This window comes from Rhinoraja longicauda, chromosome 11 (assembly GCF_053455715.1).
Source record: "Rhinoraja longicauda isolate Sanriku21f chromosome 11, sRhiLon1.1, whole genome shotgun sequence".
Lineage (NCBI taxonomy): Eukaryota > Metazoa > Chordata > Chondrichthyes > Rajiformes > Arhynchobatidae > Rhinoraja > Rhinoraja longicauda.
In genome coordinates, this window is record NC_135963.1 from 24937705 (window position 1) to 24956131 (window position 18427).

The 18427-nt window shown below is 41.4% G+C and overlaps 1 protein-coding gene across 2 annotated transcripts in view; it reads right to left on the reverse strand.

Moving 5' to 3' along the window:
* Positions 1 to 18427, reverse strand: part of pik3r3b (phosphoinositide-3-kinase, regulatory subunit 3b (gamma)) — a 515510-nt gene that overhangs the window by 252294 nt on the left and 244789 nt on the right. For both annotated transcript variants that reach the window (XR_013547854.1, XM_078408495.1), the window contains exon 5: positions 11516 to 11647. Coding sequence is in view for 1 of the 2 variants with exons in the window: in XM_078408495.1 (XP_078264621.1) it covers positions 11516 to 11647 (132 nt within the window). In the remaining variant the exon portion in view is untranslated. The remainder of the gene's footprint in view (positions 1 to 11515; positions 11648 to 18427) is intronic.

Here is an 18427-nt window from a genome sequence, read left to right on the forward strand (position 1 = left end):
CATTTCAGTTTATGGCATTCATTTGCTTTGCCTTTTCCAGTGCATGCTAGTTTTTCTAAATGCTGCCTTTTCCAAATACTGTTCCGATGGCCACACCACCCATCCTCTCACTGTTTAATTCATCTTTCATCTGGTTCATTCTGAACTCCCCACCCCCTCAATTAACACAGGCAATTTTGAACCCTCTTTTCACAATTTCATTTCACAAGTGACTAGTGCAGATTTAGGACATTCGGCCCATCAAATCTATTTTGCCATTCAAACATGGCTGATCTATCTTTCCCCCTCAACCCTATTCTCCTGCCTACAACCCATAACCCCTGACACCCTTAAAAATCAAGAATCTGTAAATCTCTGCCGTAAAAATACCCAAAGACTTGGCCTGCACAGGCAGCCCTTTAGTAAAAGATAGACACAAAAAGCTGGAGTAACTCAGCTGGACAGGATAGAAGGAATGGGTGACGTTTTGGGTCAAGATCCTTCTTCAGACCTACATTCCCCTGCATCGATACTGGCAACGTTCACCACCTCCTAACACAATTTAGTTTAGTTTAGTTTAGTTTAGAGATACAATGCGGAAACAGGCCCTTTCGGCCCACCGGGTCTGCGCCGACCAGCGATCCCCGCACATTAACACTTTCCTATTTTTACATTTACAAAAATGTAAATGTTTACATTTACCAAGCCAATTAACCTACAAACCTGAACGTCTTTGGAGTGTGGGAGGAAACCGAAGATCTCGGAGAAAACCCACGCAAGTCACAGGGAGAACGTACAAACTCCGTACAGACAGCACCCGTAGTCGGGATTGAACCCGGGTCTCCGGCACTGCATTCGCTGTAAGACAGCAACTCTACCACTGCGCCACCCATAGTGTTGTTACTGCGTTTTCTTCCCACTGCCATTCTCTTCCCCACTTAGTGTGGGTTTCAACTCCTATTACACAAAGACATGGAATAACACAATGGGCAAGAATTCTCCCAAAGTGTTTGCTGGCTTGTTGGAAATTAGAAAGAAAATTGCTGCAGCAATTTGTGTTGCCAGCAGTGCTCAATTATCGTAATTCTCGTTAGACTGGAAAGATTAGTAGTTACCTGGAGATTAATATGTATGCAATATTCTGTGTGTTGCATGAATTTAGCTACACCCCTGCAGAACAAGGGGCCTCAGGTACAGTTAGAGTTTGCACAGCAAACTGATACCATTTAGCACACTTCAGCAAAAACAAAATCTTTGCCATCTCTGCCAAGATGCATTCCCTTTTGTCTGCAGAATTTTCTACTTGTCTCACTCACACACGAAGAGTGGTGCTTTAGATTTAAAAAAAGAAGGGTAGAAAATATGAACAGGAAGAGCATTCAAAAGATCTTCAACCTTTCCATTGCCCTGATATTACCAAAAAATAATAATTTATATATCACCTTTCACATTCTTTCGGAACACACCAAAGTGCGTGAAAGCCTCTGTGATCGTTTTGAAATGTATGCACTGCTGTAATTTGCAACCTAGACTTAATATAGTGTAATATACCTTGCTGACAACATCTGGATACATGAGGTAGTTGTCAAAAAGGGGCTCAGCTGGATCTTGACAGCATTAGAGAGTGAGCCAGAATGAGATCCATATGGTATTGATCACTGATGGAGTTACCTCTCATATGCATTGCATATATTTTGTAGTCGGACCATTTTCGAAAGGACGGCAGAAAAGTTTTAAAGAGCATACAGAGTGACTCTAAAACTTAGAGGGATTAATGTGTGCTAAAATATTCATGGGGCAAAGAAGACAGGCAGATGTGAGCTGAGATAAACATTAACTTGGTGACAGAGTGTGTAAGAAGAAACTGCAGATGTTGCTTTGTTCGTTTCATACCTTTCATTCGTTTGTTCTTTGTACCTTTTCATAACACTTGTTCCCCTCTCCCCTAACACTCAGTCTGAAGAAGGGTCTCGACCTGAAACATCGTCACCTATTCCTTTTCTCCAGAGATGCTGCCTGACCCATTGAGTTACTCCAGCATTTTGTGTTTAACTTGGTAGCAGATGCAGTTTGGTCTGTGCAAAGCTTGTTCCTGTGGCAAGAGATGACTGCAAGTGAATGCTGCCGAGGGAAGCATTTCGAGATGCTGGAGAATGTGCTGAAGCTTAATGCAGCCACTGCATAGGCTCTTTGGAGAAGGAGCACAGTCCAATGTCAGGCCACAACTGGACACGGAAGGGCTGAGAACTACCTCACAAATGTTTTGCAGGTGCATTGAAGGAAATAGTGGCATTGATGCAATAGACAATAGGTGCAGGAGTAGGCCATTCGGCCCTTCGAGCCAGCACCACCATTCAATTTGATCATGGCTGATCATTCTCAATCAGTACCCCGTTCCTGCCTTCTCCCTATACCCCCTGCAACGTGAGATTCTGTGATTAGATGGTAGAATGCAGGTAGAATGCAAAATATGCCCTGTTTGAATATATGTGCTGTAACATTGAAAGGAAAAGACCAAGGGGAGACCTGTACAGTATAGATCAGATGAAAGTTGACAAATTTCAGTAGAGGGTGAACAGAAATGAACATGGGTATAATATTCATAAATCTCTCGTAACAATTATGATGACAATAGATGAAATTCAAAATTCAAACAAAAATACGCACTTTTTTAATGTCTCTTTCAAAATACTTCATAACATTCTAACGCCAAAGAAGTTTTGAATACAGCAAGCTTCAAATTGTAGCACTTAGCTTCTGTCCATACTGTCTGTTTCAGAAATGTACATTGAAGCCAATATCTTGGCCAGGACTAAGGGGATAGCTTACATGGTCTTTGCCAGAACAATGTCATTGATTCTTTAGGTTCATCTGAGAAAATAGATGATGCCTCAGTTTAACATCTGAGCTCAGTGATAGCAACTCTAATTGTGCAGCAATCCCCCGGCACTGCACGGGAGTGTCAGTCTAGATTTATGTGCTCAAGTCTCCAGAGTGAGATTTGATAACAATAATATATTCAGGAAATCAGTGACAAATGTAAAAGAAAATTGGGGCCTGACCTGAGCCCGAATGAATATAATAATGTCTAAACCTCTCCATTATCTCTCCCCTCCCCAACAAACACATAAACATGCACAGTATCTCTTAGTATTCACTGTCTGACCCCTGCCCAACACAGAGCTAATCAGAGCATGTCGGGCTACCAAACTGAAGCATGGTTTATTGAAATAATGGACTACTTCCAAGGGCATGTATTTTATGGGAGTTCAATTGGCATCTTTAAAATGGAATTGGATCGATAGAGAAACAGGATTGAAGGTTTTAGAGAAGATTAATGGCATAATTATTTTTGCAGGGGAGGCTAGTGAAGCCAAGTATTATTTGTTGAAGTAGAAGATCAATAAATGTTGTACGCTGGCCAGTGTGATGGAATAATCATACCTGGATTTTGGCTCGAGCTGAGCTTCATGGTCAGACCTGCCTCTTTGCACTGCAGGTTTTTAAATATTTTTATATAAATACTTAATCTTAATAAACTGCAGAAAAACGAAACCGCAGTATCTTACCCAAGTTCATCTGCACCATCTCCCAAACCCAACCAGATTGATAGGATTAGCAAGCTCATAGGAACACCACTTGCTGCAAGATCCAATGTAAATCGGCCATCGCCTTGCTGTTACATCATTGTTGTTGTTGGGTCTAAATTCTGAATCTCCCCATCCAACAGCGTATTCAGCTACTCTCACCAGAAGGGCTGCAGTGGTCCAGGAAGCTAGCTCACCAACACCACCGTATCAAGCACAATTGTGATGGACAATAAATGTTGGTTTTACCAGTGGCATCCTCATCTCATAAAATGAATAAACAAGAAAATGCGACAAGCAATTTAAGTCAACATTTCTGGTTCAATATCCAAGCCGATTTTTAAATATGTTTTTTAATCGATTGATTGATTGAGTGAATGATTGAAAGATACAACATGGAAACAGGCCATTGGGCCCAGCAGGTCCACACTATGTCATCCCGCTTCCTCATCCAGTCCCCTTTCCATTTGGGGCATGTCATTGGGATGTGGGAGGAACTGGAGAACCCACGTTGTCACTGGCAGAACATGCCATCACCGTACAGACAGCACCCCAAGGTCAACATTGAACCCATGTCTCTGGTGCTGTTAAGCAGCAGCTCCATCAGCTACGCCACTGTGCCACCTTTTCATGCATTGTAAGTGTCTATACTTTTGTAAATATTTGTAAAAGTTAGTATTAATGGTTAGAATATGCCTTGGCAAACATCCATATTGAAGTCCTGTCTTTCTTATCCTTACAGACTTTTCGCCTGTAAGCACTGTGCACATGTTTATTATCGGCAGTAAGGAGTCTTGGTGTATAAGCGTAAGGCTATCTTCCTGGAGATACTTAGACTTTGGTGAGAGCACATTTTTGGCCTCCTTGCTTTTGATAGGATATATTTGATTCCCATGATGAAAGGGCTACCTATTCAGAAAAATTGTATTTTCTGGATCTTAGATGAAAGTGAGTAGATCTCTGTGCACAAGACATCATGCGCTTATCAAGGTCGATACTCAAAAGCATTTTCAAGTCCCTGAAGAATCTAGAATTATGGACGTAGAATAAAGGATTGGCTTTTTAGGACTGAGGTGAGGAGATATTTTGACAGTCAGGAGACAATGAATCTTAGGAATGCTTTACTTACAAGGTCATTTTGCTCGGTCATTAAATACCGACAAGATTGAGACAAGGAAATTCATGGTCACTTTGGGAACAGGACATATGGGAATAGTGAAATAAAGTGATTAGTAGTCCATCCACAATCTTATTGAATGACATATGTTCATACCCTGAATGTAATGTTCAGGGTATATTGCCTTTCCTAACATGCTTACACTCCTGTCAGGAAAGGCAATATACCCTGAACATTTATCCTGGGTCGCGGTATTGCTCTGTAACATTTCCAATCTTTATTAACTTGCAATATTAATACCACATCTAACTTCATTGGAATTAGCCTTCCCACATGATTCAGCCCAGAATGTTAGAGCTCAAAAGTTCATAAGTTATAGGAGCAGAATTATGCATTTGGCCCCTCAAGTCTACTCTACCGTTTGATCATGGCTAGACACAAAATGCTGGAGTAACTCAGCGGGTCAGGCAGCATCTCAGGAGAGAAGGAATGGGTGACGTTTCAGAAGAAGGGTCTCGACCCGTTCCTTCTCTCCTGAGATGCTGCCTGACCCGCTGAGTTACTCCAGCATTTTGTGTCTACCTTTCATTTGAACCAGCATCTGCAGTTATTTTCCTACACATTTAATCATGGCTGATCTATCCTTCCCTCTCAACTCCATTCTCCCGCCTTTTCCCCATAAGATTATTTAATAATCTTGTAGTTCTCTGTAGAAAATTGGATAGAAAATTGGCTTCATGGAAGACTTAGAGGGAAAAGGTGGAAGCTTGCTTCTCAGACTAGAGGCTCTAACTAGTGGTGTGCCTCAGGGATCAGTGCTGGGTCCATTACTGTTTGTCATCTATATCAATGATTTGGATGAGAATGTACATGGCAAGATTTGCAAGTTTGCAGATGATATAAAAGTGGGTGGATTGCAGATGTGATGGAGGTAAAAAATAGCCACAGGATCTTGATCGGTTGGCCAGGTGGGCTGAGGAATAGTCGGTGGAATTTAATACAGAGAAATGTGAGGAGTTGTATTTTGGAAAGTCTAACATGGGCAGGACCTCCACAGTGTATGGCAGGGCTCTGGGGAGTGTTATAGAGCAGAGAGAACTAGGAGTGCAGGTACATAGTTCCTTGAAGGTGGCCTTCCTTGAAGGTACTGTAGATAGGGTGGTCATAAAGGCTTTTGGCGCAATAGCCTTCATCACTCAAAGTATTGAGTATAGAAGTCAGGATGTCATGTGCAGTCATACAAGACGTTGGTGAGGTTGCATTTAGAGTATTACTTACAGTTCTGGGCACCATATTACAGGGAAGATGTTGGCAAGTTGCAAAGGATGCACAGATGATTTACATGGAGTATAAGAAAATAACTGCAGATGCTGGTACAAATCGATTTATTCACAAAATGCTGGAGTAACTCAGCAGGTCAGGCAGCATCTCGGGAGAGAAGGAATGGGTAACGTTTCGGGTCGAGACCCTTCTTCAGACTGATGTCAGGGGGGCGGGACAAAGGAAGGATATAGGTGGAGACAGGAAGATAGAGGGAGATCTGGGAAGGAGGAGGGGAAGGGAGGGACAGAGGAGCTATCTAAAGTTGGAGAAGTCGACGTTCATACCACCGGGCTGCAAACTGCCCAGGCGAAATATGAGGTGCTGCTCCTCCAACTTCCGGCGGGCCTCACTATGGCACTGGAGGAGGCCCATGATAGAAAGGTCAGACTGGGAATGGGAGGGGGAGTTAAAGTGCTCGGCCACCGGGAGATCAGTTTTGTTAATGCGGACCGAGTGCAGGTGTTCAGCGAAGCGATCGCCGAGGCTCGGCGTTGCTAGGATTCGAGAGTCTAAGCTATAGGGAGAGGTTGGACAGGCTGGGGGACTATTACGGAGCGCAGGAGGATGCGGACTGATCTTATAGGGTGTATTAAATCATGAGAGGAATAGATCAGGTAGATGCACAAAGTCTCGTGCAGAGTAGGAGAATTGAGAACCAGAAGATATAGGTTTAATGTGAAGGGGAATGATTTAATAGGAATTTGAGGGGTAACTTTGGCACACAAGGGTGGTGGGTGTCTGGAATGAGCTGCCAGAGGAGGTAGTTGAGGCTGGGACTATCCCAATATTTAAGAAGCAATTAGACAGGTACATGGATAGGACAAGTTTGGAGGGATATGGGCCAAATGCAGGCAGGTGGGTCAAGTGTAGATGGTGCATGTTGGTCGGTGTGGGCAAGTTATACCGAAGGGCCAGTTTGCACACTGTACGATTCTAACAAATCGCACATGACGCACCTTTATCAGAAAACTGTTTCCACCACCGCCCGCTTCAATTACAAATTTAGAGCACCTGCACTATTTTGCTTTGCACAAGAATATATGATAAATATATTTTACTTCCATTTGTTGTTATTATATGGCTGGTTCCATTAGTGCTGTACGAAGCCCACCACTTACACGGACAAGGAGGGTTTGAATATTCATCTCCCAGCATTAATGGTTATTTTCCAAAATATGAAGGTGCTCTTTGCAATGGCAGAAACACGGCAGGATATTGTCGTAATAAATCCAAGCCCACTTTGTAGGAGGATCTGGCTCCTTTATCAGTTGGCACTTTCCGTTGACAAGTTTATGATGTATGTAACATTTCCCTTGCATGATTAATAACCAAATTCATATCTTTCTTTATTTGTTGCACCCAACCAACAGCAACAAAAAAGGTTATTAGGTTCTAACGATATGTGTAATATTATTCCTGTGTCAGTAACTATTACAGATACATCCTTTTATTAAAGAACTGTACACTTTACATGCTGCCCTTCCTTTAAATTCAGCTTCAATTATGCACACAGATAAAAGTGATGGAATAGAAGAAATGGAAACACCTTCCTAGGCAAAATTCCATGCATAAGGAGGTACTAATGTTATTAAAGAGGCAGGGGCTTCTAAATTCCATCTGGGCTAAATTCAAGTTGCTCAGAATAAATCATGCGGGGCTACAAAATTGGCATCAGTGGTTATCTATATATATTACTAAAACTCTTATCTTGTATGTTTGTTTGTTTGTTTGATTGTTTGTACCCGAAATACAGCCAAAATGGTACACGATAGCGCAACAATTTTAGGCCCACCTGACTCACCATTGACCTGCTGTTCCAATGGTTGTTATTTTTTTAAAGTTATTCACTTTTTAAACTTTAATAAATCACTTTTTAAACTTCAAAAAATTGTTCCCACTTTCCTTGCCCGTCAGCCGTGCCTGCACAGTAATACCTCCATGTTCCATGCCACAATGGGAACCCAACGGGTTCCTGCACAGTTGGGGCCCAATTGGTCTAATACTTACGTGTTCATCTTGCGTCACAACGGTAAGATGGCCGACAGATCCACGCGTGTGCATTTGGGGGAGGGTTGCCATTTTGAGATCGCCATTTTGAGATCGCCATTTTGAGATCGCCATTTTGAGATCGCCATTTTGAGATCGCCTTCTGATTGGCTCTACCAACTGTCCCCCACGTGGGGGTCCGGTGCATCCTGATTGGCTCCTGTCGCTCCCCCCACGTGGGGTCGATTGGGCGGCACGGTAGCGCAGCGGTAGAGTTGCTGCTTTACAGCGAATGCAGCGCCGGAGACTCAGGTTCGATCCTGACTACGGGTGCTGCACTGTAATGAGTTTGTACGTTCTCCCCGTGACCTGCGTGGGTTTTCTCCGAGATCTTCGGTTTCCTCCCACACTCCAAAGACGTACAGGTATGTAGGTTAATTGGCTGGGTAAATGTAAAAATTGTCCCTAGTGGGTGTAGGATCGTGTTAATGTACGGGGATCACTGGGCGGCACGGGCTTGGAGGGCCAAAAAGGCCTGTTTCCGGCTGTATATATATGATATGATATGATATGATTGATTGACTCCGACCTCCCGCTCGATGCCCGATTGGTCACTGGTTCTTCCCACTCAAAGCAATGACCATCGCTGTCGAGCCACCGCTGCCGCTGCTGCTGAATGAGGGGACAGTCGCCATTGAGCCGCCGCCGCCTCAAGGGAGGTTGAGGAGGGATGGAGTGGGTGAGTGGGGGAAGGCAGGATGGGGTATAAGGGGGTTTGAGGGGGGTTGGAGTGGGTGAGTGGCTGAGTGGGTGAGGGGGGGAGGGAGGATAAAGGGGGTTGAGGGGGATGGAGAGGGCAGGTGGGTGAGTAGGGGGAGGAGGGGGGAGTGGGGGGGAAGGGGAAGGGGGGAGAGGTGGAGTGGGGAAGGAGGGGGTGCTAGACCAATGCAGGAGAGATTTGGACCCAACGGGTCCACCCTTTTCTAGTTTTACTTAAAATTTGTATCAGTGGATATTTTACTTAATTTTCATAGAACTAGTAGAGGAAAAATCGACGACGCCTTTTATTGAAGAATAAAAAATACTACAGATTCTCCCCAGTTAAAGTCATCTTCTTGTACTATAAAATCATTGTACAGGATGCCAGCATGCTCACAAAGTTTGCCTCAAAACAAATACAACAAACAGTTCCTCTGTGTAGGAAGGAACTGTAGATGCTGGTTTACACCAAAAATGGACACAAAATGCTGGAGGGTCATGCAGCATCTCTGGAGAAAAGGAATAGGTGACGTCTCGGGTCGAGACTCTTCTTCGGACTGGGAGTCAGGGAGAGGTATGAAAAGGTACAGATTAAATCAGACCGGCGGCACTCATGGCCAAGGAGCCCACCATGGTCCATTGCTGGCTGTGGAGGAGGTGATAATGAAGGGATACGAACAGTGAAACTAGCAGGACAACTAGGGGTGCGGAAGAGACTTGAAATTAGAGAAATCAATATTTATACTGCTGGGTTGTAAGCAGCCAAGCAAAATATGAGGTGCTGTTCCTCCAATTTAAGTTTGGTCACACTCTGACAGTGGAGGAGGCCCAAGACAGAAAGGTCAATAGGGGAATAGAAGGGGAGTTAAAATGTTTGGTAACCGGGAGATTGAGTGGGCCAAGGCGGACTGAGCGTAGGTGTCCAGCGAAATTATCGCCTTTGTCAAGGGTGGCAGTCCCTTCGGTATCTTTCTTTGCCGTGGCACCTTATGTGGGTGCTTTATTATCTTTGAACATCCAAACTGTGGAACTCCTATTTCTAAGTGTATTAAAGCTATTTGGTTCAGCAAAGCTTTGCCTTCGGATAAATGCAGAACATTCTGACCAGGTTCAATTACACATTCATCATCTATAATATTCTCGTGAGTTGATTGATATCTTTATTAATTCAGTAATATTTTATGAAGATGAAGATTCTGCATGTCAACTCTCAGATGGTTTGGCATGAATTTGATTCCAGATTGTAAAAATAATAATACTAAACTTCAGTACCTTCGATATATGATTGGAATGATAAGTTCCATAGTCAGTAATTTATGAAGGAGTAACAACACATTATTTTTTGCATCAACATTGAACGAATGTTTGATTTTAATTAATAAATGTCAGCTGTTATTGACAACAGTTACATGGCCAGCCAGTTGGTGGGAACCAGTTCCAGAGTTGCCATTTCGTCCCCTTATTTTCAGTACAGTGTCACCTATTTGTTTCCACCTGACAATAATCTTTTTTTAAAATTGATGGCTTAAAGCTCAACAAAATATATATATATATCTAAAAGGGTGATCACAATGCACCAGGATGACAGTTCCGTCATTTTTATTCCCTACCTATCACCCTTTCACCCAGCTTGCACAGTGTTCCTTCGATACCAGAAAAACATACCTGCTATCCAGACAGATGGAGAAACAAAGAAACTGCAGATGCTAGTTTACAAAAAAGACACAAAGTGCAGGAGTAACCAGGCAGCATCCCTGGAGAACATGGACAGGTGGTATTTCAGGTCGTGTCCCTTCCTGTGACTGATGTTTAATGCTCAGTCTGATGAATGGTCCCGAACTCAAACATCATCTGCCTATTTTCTCCAGGGATGCTGCCTGATCCATTGAGTTACTCCAACTTGTCTTTTTTTTAAGTCCATGTAAATGGGCTTGACAACGACTCATAACATTTAACTTTGGTGTAGGATCACAATCATATTGGAGTTGGGTCCTGTCCTCACCTGATATTTTAAGTCATGAGATATAATTGACTGATGAATTAGACATTTTGACTGATTTAATGAGAAACAAGATGATTGAGGAAGGAATCGGGCAGGCACTAGAGGGGAAAGAATTCACAGAGCTGCAGGATATACAGAATAATTGGACATCTTGATAAGAAGATAGCATGTACTTGGTATGATGGATGGTCTCTGTATATGCTGTTATGATACAAAGGTTCCATGGATTCATCCTAAATCTCGGGATATCTACCTTAATGTGGCCCCTCAATTGGCTACAATTTATTAGGTCCTCAAGGAATGAACATAAAATTCGTCAAGCTTACGTTTTTGCGAAACACACAGAGTTGACTACTTATTTACTTTCCCACCATTTTAATGAAGGTAAACTATGCAATATTCTGAATAACTGAATCTGAATTTTCTGAAAGAAAGCTCGCACATGGACATCGCCATTTAAAGCAAAATCTGCTGAGGATTTAGATTAACACAAGGTGGAAATATTTGAATAGTCTAAAGGATCAGATGCAGGGTAGGGACAAAACAATTTGTAACAAATAAAGGTATATGAAACAAAGATTTAAAATCCTTTGACGTTTCTCAGGCAAACAATACTCTTAAAAGAAAGAAAAATGACTTTTGCAGAAAAGACCGAAAAGCATTACAAATTTATCGAGCTATTATTCAGCAGTACATTTTAGAACAGATTTTTATTTACGGAATCATAAAAAGGCTTAGAACCAGTCATCTGAAGCATTTTACCTTGGGCAGTGTAGAGTAGCTCACTGTAAATAGCTGGAGGAATCACAGGTGAAGGCAGCCCTCGTAAGTAATGCTTCAGTGCATCAGCAATGGTGTGGATGTCATATTGATCGATATCAACAGCTGCCATATCTGCAACATAATGAAGGAGGTTAGAGACCACAGTGCCTTTATTAGTACAATTCATCAGCTTTCTTACAGCCGCTAGATAGCAGACAGTAGTCTTGTTGCTGGCTTTGGCTGTGATTACCCAAGATGAGGTAACAACACATTTAATTTGCTCATCCCTCTGGGTTAAGGTGTGGTCATATGCACCATGACTTAAATCTGCCAGCCCATGCTTCCACAAGGTATTTTCTTTGTTGTCAGATAATCTCAGAGTCGTAAAAAAACAAACAACCTGACTATCTTGGCCTTGTGGGTTTGCCTCTGATTTATAATTCAGAACTTTCTCTGTACCTTTTGCTGTGTCTTCACCTGAAGAAAGGTAGCTCGGAAATGGAATAACTTGCATAAGCGTGCTTAGAAATGGACCTCCTCCTTATTTAGGGTGTGAAAAGTGTGCAATATTTACTGCTGACACTCAATCCAGGGATCCCATAAAAATCATGAATTTGGAAAAATGTACTATTAAAAAAAATCAGTCAGGAGGTTTTCACCAAGACTACTGTGCTATTACCTGACTTGCGTGGCATCCCGAGAGCAACTGTGTGCAGAGATTGCAGCTGCTATATCAGAGCCACCAGGAATCAAGGGAATGCTAGACAGCCTTAAATAATTCCCTCAGTGGCAGGCTCAGGGCAGTGGCATATAATGGAGGTGAGGAGAAACATGGAGAGGGGAACACATGCATTTAACGTGCGTGACGAGACCCACCCTCTGTGATTGTCAGCTCGGGTTGAGTCTTGCGCCGTGAGTGGTCCCAAGCCATTCATCACTCAGCGGAGTTTATAGCATGGATCTTTGCTGTGCAGCTCTGCAATCATTGCTTTAAGGCCCAGCAATGATGTGTGAAATATAGAGAACGTTAAGTATCAGGCATCATGGCAACTAGATGCAGACTGCTTGTTCTTGTCAGAGGCAACTTTAATTCATGTCTCTTGGCCAACTAGCTCTGAGGTTTGCTACTTCTTTAACTGGGATTTAAAAACAAATGCATTAGCTTATATATTACTGTCCCAGCCTTCCCCAGTGGCAGGATAATGAAGAATATGTTTATTATCAGGATGCCTAACAAACATTTCGGGGCATGACATTCGCTGTAGATAATGGGAAAAGTAACTGGTTTGATATATTGTGCGTAGAATAGCGTACCATCAAAAACATTTTAATCTTTAAACAGTAGCTTTAATGAAGTCATTATCATTGCAAGGGGTCTGTTCTGGGACAACAGTTCCAACACATTCATTTCAAATTCATCCTTAAAACTGTTAAAGTGAGAATATTGATTTTTCTTACTTATCAGCTTTGCTTTTAGAAGTGGCTTATCTAGGTTGTGTTTATTGCACTGAGTATAGATTGGCTTGCCACCCACACTGTTCATTATGAAGTAAATCACGCAAGCCCATATAACACAATCAACAAGATAATTCAAACTGAATCAAGATTGCATCTCTTCTGCTAACATTATTCGATTAACTTGTAAAACTATTAAAACTCTAATTTAATCAGCAAATCTGAAATGAATTATTAATTCAGAAAGTTTTCCATTGCCATTGATTCATTGAGCTGAATTACAACATTTGCTGCATAATGGAAATTCTGACTTCCTGCATGAAGTCTTTACATTTTGGTGAGGTATGGTGAACCAAAGATGAACAACGTGCATTAGTTTGACAATTTACTTCATCCTCCCGTCTTTCAACAGCACAGTCAGGTTGCCATTCAGGAGGTCTGTACCAATATAAAGCTGTGCTTTTCCACAAGCAGTAATATTTGAGGGGGAATTTTTAGTTGTAGGGATATTTGACATCTACTCAGCTTCAAAGATATAGTATTATTTCAATAATTTGGAAAGTTCACTGAAGTGCAAAAGGTGGTTATGTCAATTGAAACCCTTGCTTCAAAGAATTTTTTTTAAGGATTGCAATCCCTTTGGGATGAAGAGCTTTAGTAGCAATTAACACCAAGTGTTAGTTACGCCCCGAAGCCTCACAGCCATGGATTGTGGAGTATATTAAATGTCAAAGTCCACAGTGGAAGGTCATCATTATTTAAGAAAATCATTGAAATGTTACAAATGTAATTCACTTTTATCAATAATATGATGAAGATGTGCAATGTTAATAATCAGTCACAGATAACATCAGCACTATGTCAATAGAAGCCAGGATCGAGTACCAAAGGGAGATCAGTTTTACAAACATTACTCTTAGAAATTCAGGAGTGGATGAGAAAGTGACATTACATAGAACTAATGTGAACGGGTGATCGATGGTTGATGTGGACTCAGTGGGCTGCAGGGACTGTTTCCCTTCTGTATCTCCAAACTTATCTAAACCAAACTAAAATTCTCTGTTCTTCTCACCACCCGCTGTTTTGTTTAGAGGGGTGTAATTTCCCCCCTTCCCTTTATGGAGGGCTCAGGACAAAGTTATGATGGGCAACCAGTGGAAAAATATGGAATTCAGAGCTTTGGACATCAATGTTTCCGTTTGTTCCCCAGGACAGTCCATCATTCCAGTCAGCTCTCTGAAAAACTTGAACTAGAGTCTGATGTTGTCGTCATTATACCAATAATTATAGTATCCAGAAAAATTAAACACATCGGCAAAAATAAATAAAATATCACCTTGTCAGGAATAAATCATAATGAAGGAAATTATCCAAATATAGATCAAAACTACAGCCAGCTTTTGTGACTTAAACTGCTTCTAGACATTTGGTTTATTTTATTTAAATATAACAGTAAAGCACAATGATAGGCCCTGCAGCCTACAATGTCCATGCCGAATATGATGCTGTTAAAATAATCTCCTCTGCCTGCATGTGATCCATTAAGGGTTTCATTCCTGAAAGCACCAGTTTTCCCATAAGTAAGAAATGCTGTTTCTACAACTACTAATATCGCTTTGCTCCACATACACTTCCTATAATTCTTTCATTTCATCAAATATTTATCCTAAATCTACCCACAATTAAACTAATTGAAAATTAACTGTGTCCAGTTGTTAATGAATACCACAGAACATTTTATTATTAGTACTATGTTGAAAAATTCTTTAAATATTTATGAAATAATTTGCTTAAAGTCAGATTTCTGTATGTGAGGTCCTCCTACACGGGGGGGGCCCATGTACCTACCCTGCGTCTTGATTCAGATAAACAGAGAGACTATTCCCACATCAGGTCCAACCTGGTTCAAGTTGTTCAGTGCAACTGCTGAGGAAATTCAGTATCTTCATATGTCGGCGCAGGAAGAATTCAGTGCAGATGAACATTGGTGCAGGTCCAGGAGAACATCACTAACCCCTTGCCAACAAGTTCAGGACTTCCGCATTCACTTGAGAATCCTGAACGTGGTTGCAAATGCCCTGTGGAATTCCCAATATTTCTCAGAGATCACTGCAATCTCTGATGGTGAGCAATTCACTAATATTGCGCTCGGGGGTGATTTGCTCTTTAGGAGCGATTTTAACGTTACTATAATTTTAGAGATACAGCATGGAAACAGACCCTTTGGCCCAACAGTCCTTGCCAACTGTTGATCACCCATTCACCCTGGTTCTATGTTAAACCACTTTCTCATCTAATCCCTACACACTAGCGGCAATTTACAGAGGCCAAGGCCAATCGACCTACAAACCTGCATGCCTTTGGGATGTGGGAGGAAACCAGAGCACCTAGAGGAAATCAATATGATCACATGGAGAAAGTGCAAAGTCCACACAGACAGCACCCAAAGTCTGGATCAAGCACAGATTTCTGCCACAGTGAGGCATCTGAGGGTCCAGATTGATGTAACTGCTGTGATTGTTCTGTGGTTTATGATGTATGTGATCCTCTGTGAGATTCCTGCCCATTAAATATTCTTAAATAACAGTCTTCCTCCCTATTAAATGATTTTTTTTACTTCTCTAAAATGCAGTGGACCCATTTTCATTGAAATCTGCACACAACGAGGCCAACTGAGGCAGAACAAGTTGGGTATCTATTTGAATGCATTCAGTTTTAACCAACCATATGCAAAAATCTCCTTTCTGTTTTGAATTAAAGCAAAGTCTCAAGGTATTGTTCATGCATTCTATTGATTTCTGATTTGGTATAGAAGTTTACAACCAAAGATGGGATGAGTTATATCACCATCATGATTGGCACATACATGGTGAGCTGAAGGGGCTGTTCCTGTGCCTTGCTGTTCTCTGCTTTACATATTCTACAAAAATCATGCTACCTATTAAAATATTCACAAAATGTATGCAATGACAATATTCAGGTAAAGTGGGTTAGACCCAGGCATTATAACGAGTTTCTGCGGTGCCAATCCAGCCACAAACTGCCCCTATAGTAGTACTGAAATGAAACTGAATTATCTCATGATACTTGAAGATGGAAAAATTCTGCTTTGTTGCAGTAAGGGATATTTTCTTCTGAGGTTTACAGAGCAATGGAAGCATAATTTAGTGTTCAACGATACTTGCATGATTTGGGATCGCTTACTGAAACCAAGCGCACAAAAGATGGAAAACAAATTACTTGCAGACAAGTGAGTTTCCACATTGGCAAATGCACACTTTTCTTTATAGATTAACTTCTAAAAACAAATTGAGGTGCAGAGTTGGTTTAAAGTTCAAACTAATTAAAATTGAATTGAACTAGAATTCAATTGGAGGCCACTTGCTGAACTACATGGACACAGGCTCCAGCTTCAGCAAGGAACCCTGCACCTACAACCTACCCACGCTAATTCAAAGCTATCTATGTTTTTAATAGGATTTTCTTTTGCTTTCTTCACTGTTGAATCCCATGTATGACAAGAATTTTTAGCTTATCTTTGGAGTCCTCTGATGGAAGTTTGAATAAAGGCGCTAAAAATTCGATGCACCCTCTGAATTCATTTGTCTTTCAGCATTGATGGAATGTATCACAATGCTACTCTGTTCCTCATGGGCTCCACCACCACTACTCTAACCAGCAGGCAACCTGAGTATGGGAAGATGCCATTTGACATATCTCGATAGAAATGCCACACCACTCTATTATTCAAAACCATTTGCATCATAATTTTGATCAATTTTCAAATTTTGTTTAATGGCTGCAGGTTTTTGGCTTTATAGAGAAAGTTCAGGCAAGATTCCCGATTTCCAAATCAGCATTTGTGCATTTTGCACATGTCGTTTACAAGCATAGTGCATCAAACATGGTCACCTTTTTATTCAAGCCATTTTTCTTTTTGACCTAGTTTTCAATTTATATTTCACCTTTGTTGACAGATTGGACCTGTTTAATAATATTTTCCAGAAATGTTGTCACCATGTAAATTGTTTTCTTTCCTATTGTAAGAGAATCATGAGCTGGGATTTAAGAACTGAAGACTGTAACAAGAAAGCACTGAGTTTAGATATAGTGACAACCTGGTGAATGGGGAATAACATTTTTCAAGAGTCAGTCTCTGGCTTTTGCTTGTGAGCTTTCTAATGTTGTCTTTCCCCTGAAATTTAGAAATGTGTACGATGTCAGGGGAATGTTTAAGAGTAATAAGATGGTAGAACACTAGCTGGTCTCCCAACATAATGGGCACATGTGTGCTTTTGTTTGGGTTTATGATAACTTAGTTTAGTTTAGTTTAGTCTAGTTTAGTTTAGAGATACAGCGCGGAAACAGGCCCTTCGGTCCACCGAGTCCAGTGACCAGCGATTGCTCTACATTAGCACGAGCCTACACACATTTTGCAATCTTTACCAAAGCCAATTAACCTACAAATCTGTGCGTCTTTGGAATGTGGAAGCAAACCACAGCACCCGGGGAAAACCCACGCGGTCACGGGGAGAACGTACAAACTCCATACAGACAGCACCTGTAGTCAGGATCGAACCCGGCGCTGTAAGGCAGCAACTCTACCGCTGTGCCACTGTGCTGCCCTAATGCTGCCCACAGTTCACTGTGATAACTGAGATTAGCCAAACCCCATTAAAAAGTGACCAATTGCTTCACTGTAGGCAAATTGAGAATACGGTGGAAACAAACGGTAAGGAAGGAATTTTAATAGGAATAAACCCCGTGGATTTTTCTTGTGAAAGAAAACATACAAATCTCCTTAGTACATTTGTAAATCATTGTAGGATTTTTGGTGTAGACTTTTGGCATTATGTCAGCACTATCCTTCCACAGAAAGGTCATCAGGGTCTATTATTAGATTGGATCTTTTTAAAAGACATTGGATCTGCACACATCTCTTTTATAGCAAGTTAATGGCAAGTACAGTGATAAATAAAGTATAATGAGCAGCTGATCATTGCAGAGCATTGGCATTCAGAGTCCCAGCAGTTTATTAAACAATTCATCAGTCTGCGATCAATGTAATTAACAGGCTGAACAGATGGAAAAATGAGCAACTACATCAGTGTCACAGCTTTCGTTGCTGTACAGTGCAATACAAGAGTAAGTTGATTACTATTAAGAATATACGGGAGCCCTTTAGTTGTGTAGGCCTTCTCTTACCCTCAGTGAAGAACTGGAGGTTGCAGGAGGTTACCAAGTCATTATATAGCAGTAAGCATATATGTGTACCATGTCCATGTGGAATAAAGAACTGCTGCCTGGTTGATCAAAACTACTCCTCACAAAGAACAAACCAGATTTACTGATGTTTGCTATTTAAAGGGGAAACATAAATTCTTCAAACTGAGAGATAAATCATGAATAAATAACCTCCCTGACAGGTATTATCTAATACAAATATGACAGATGCAG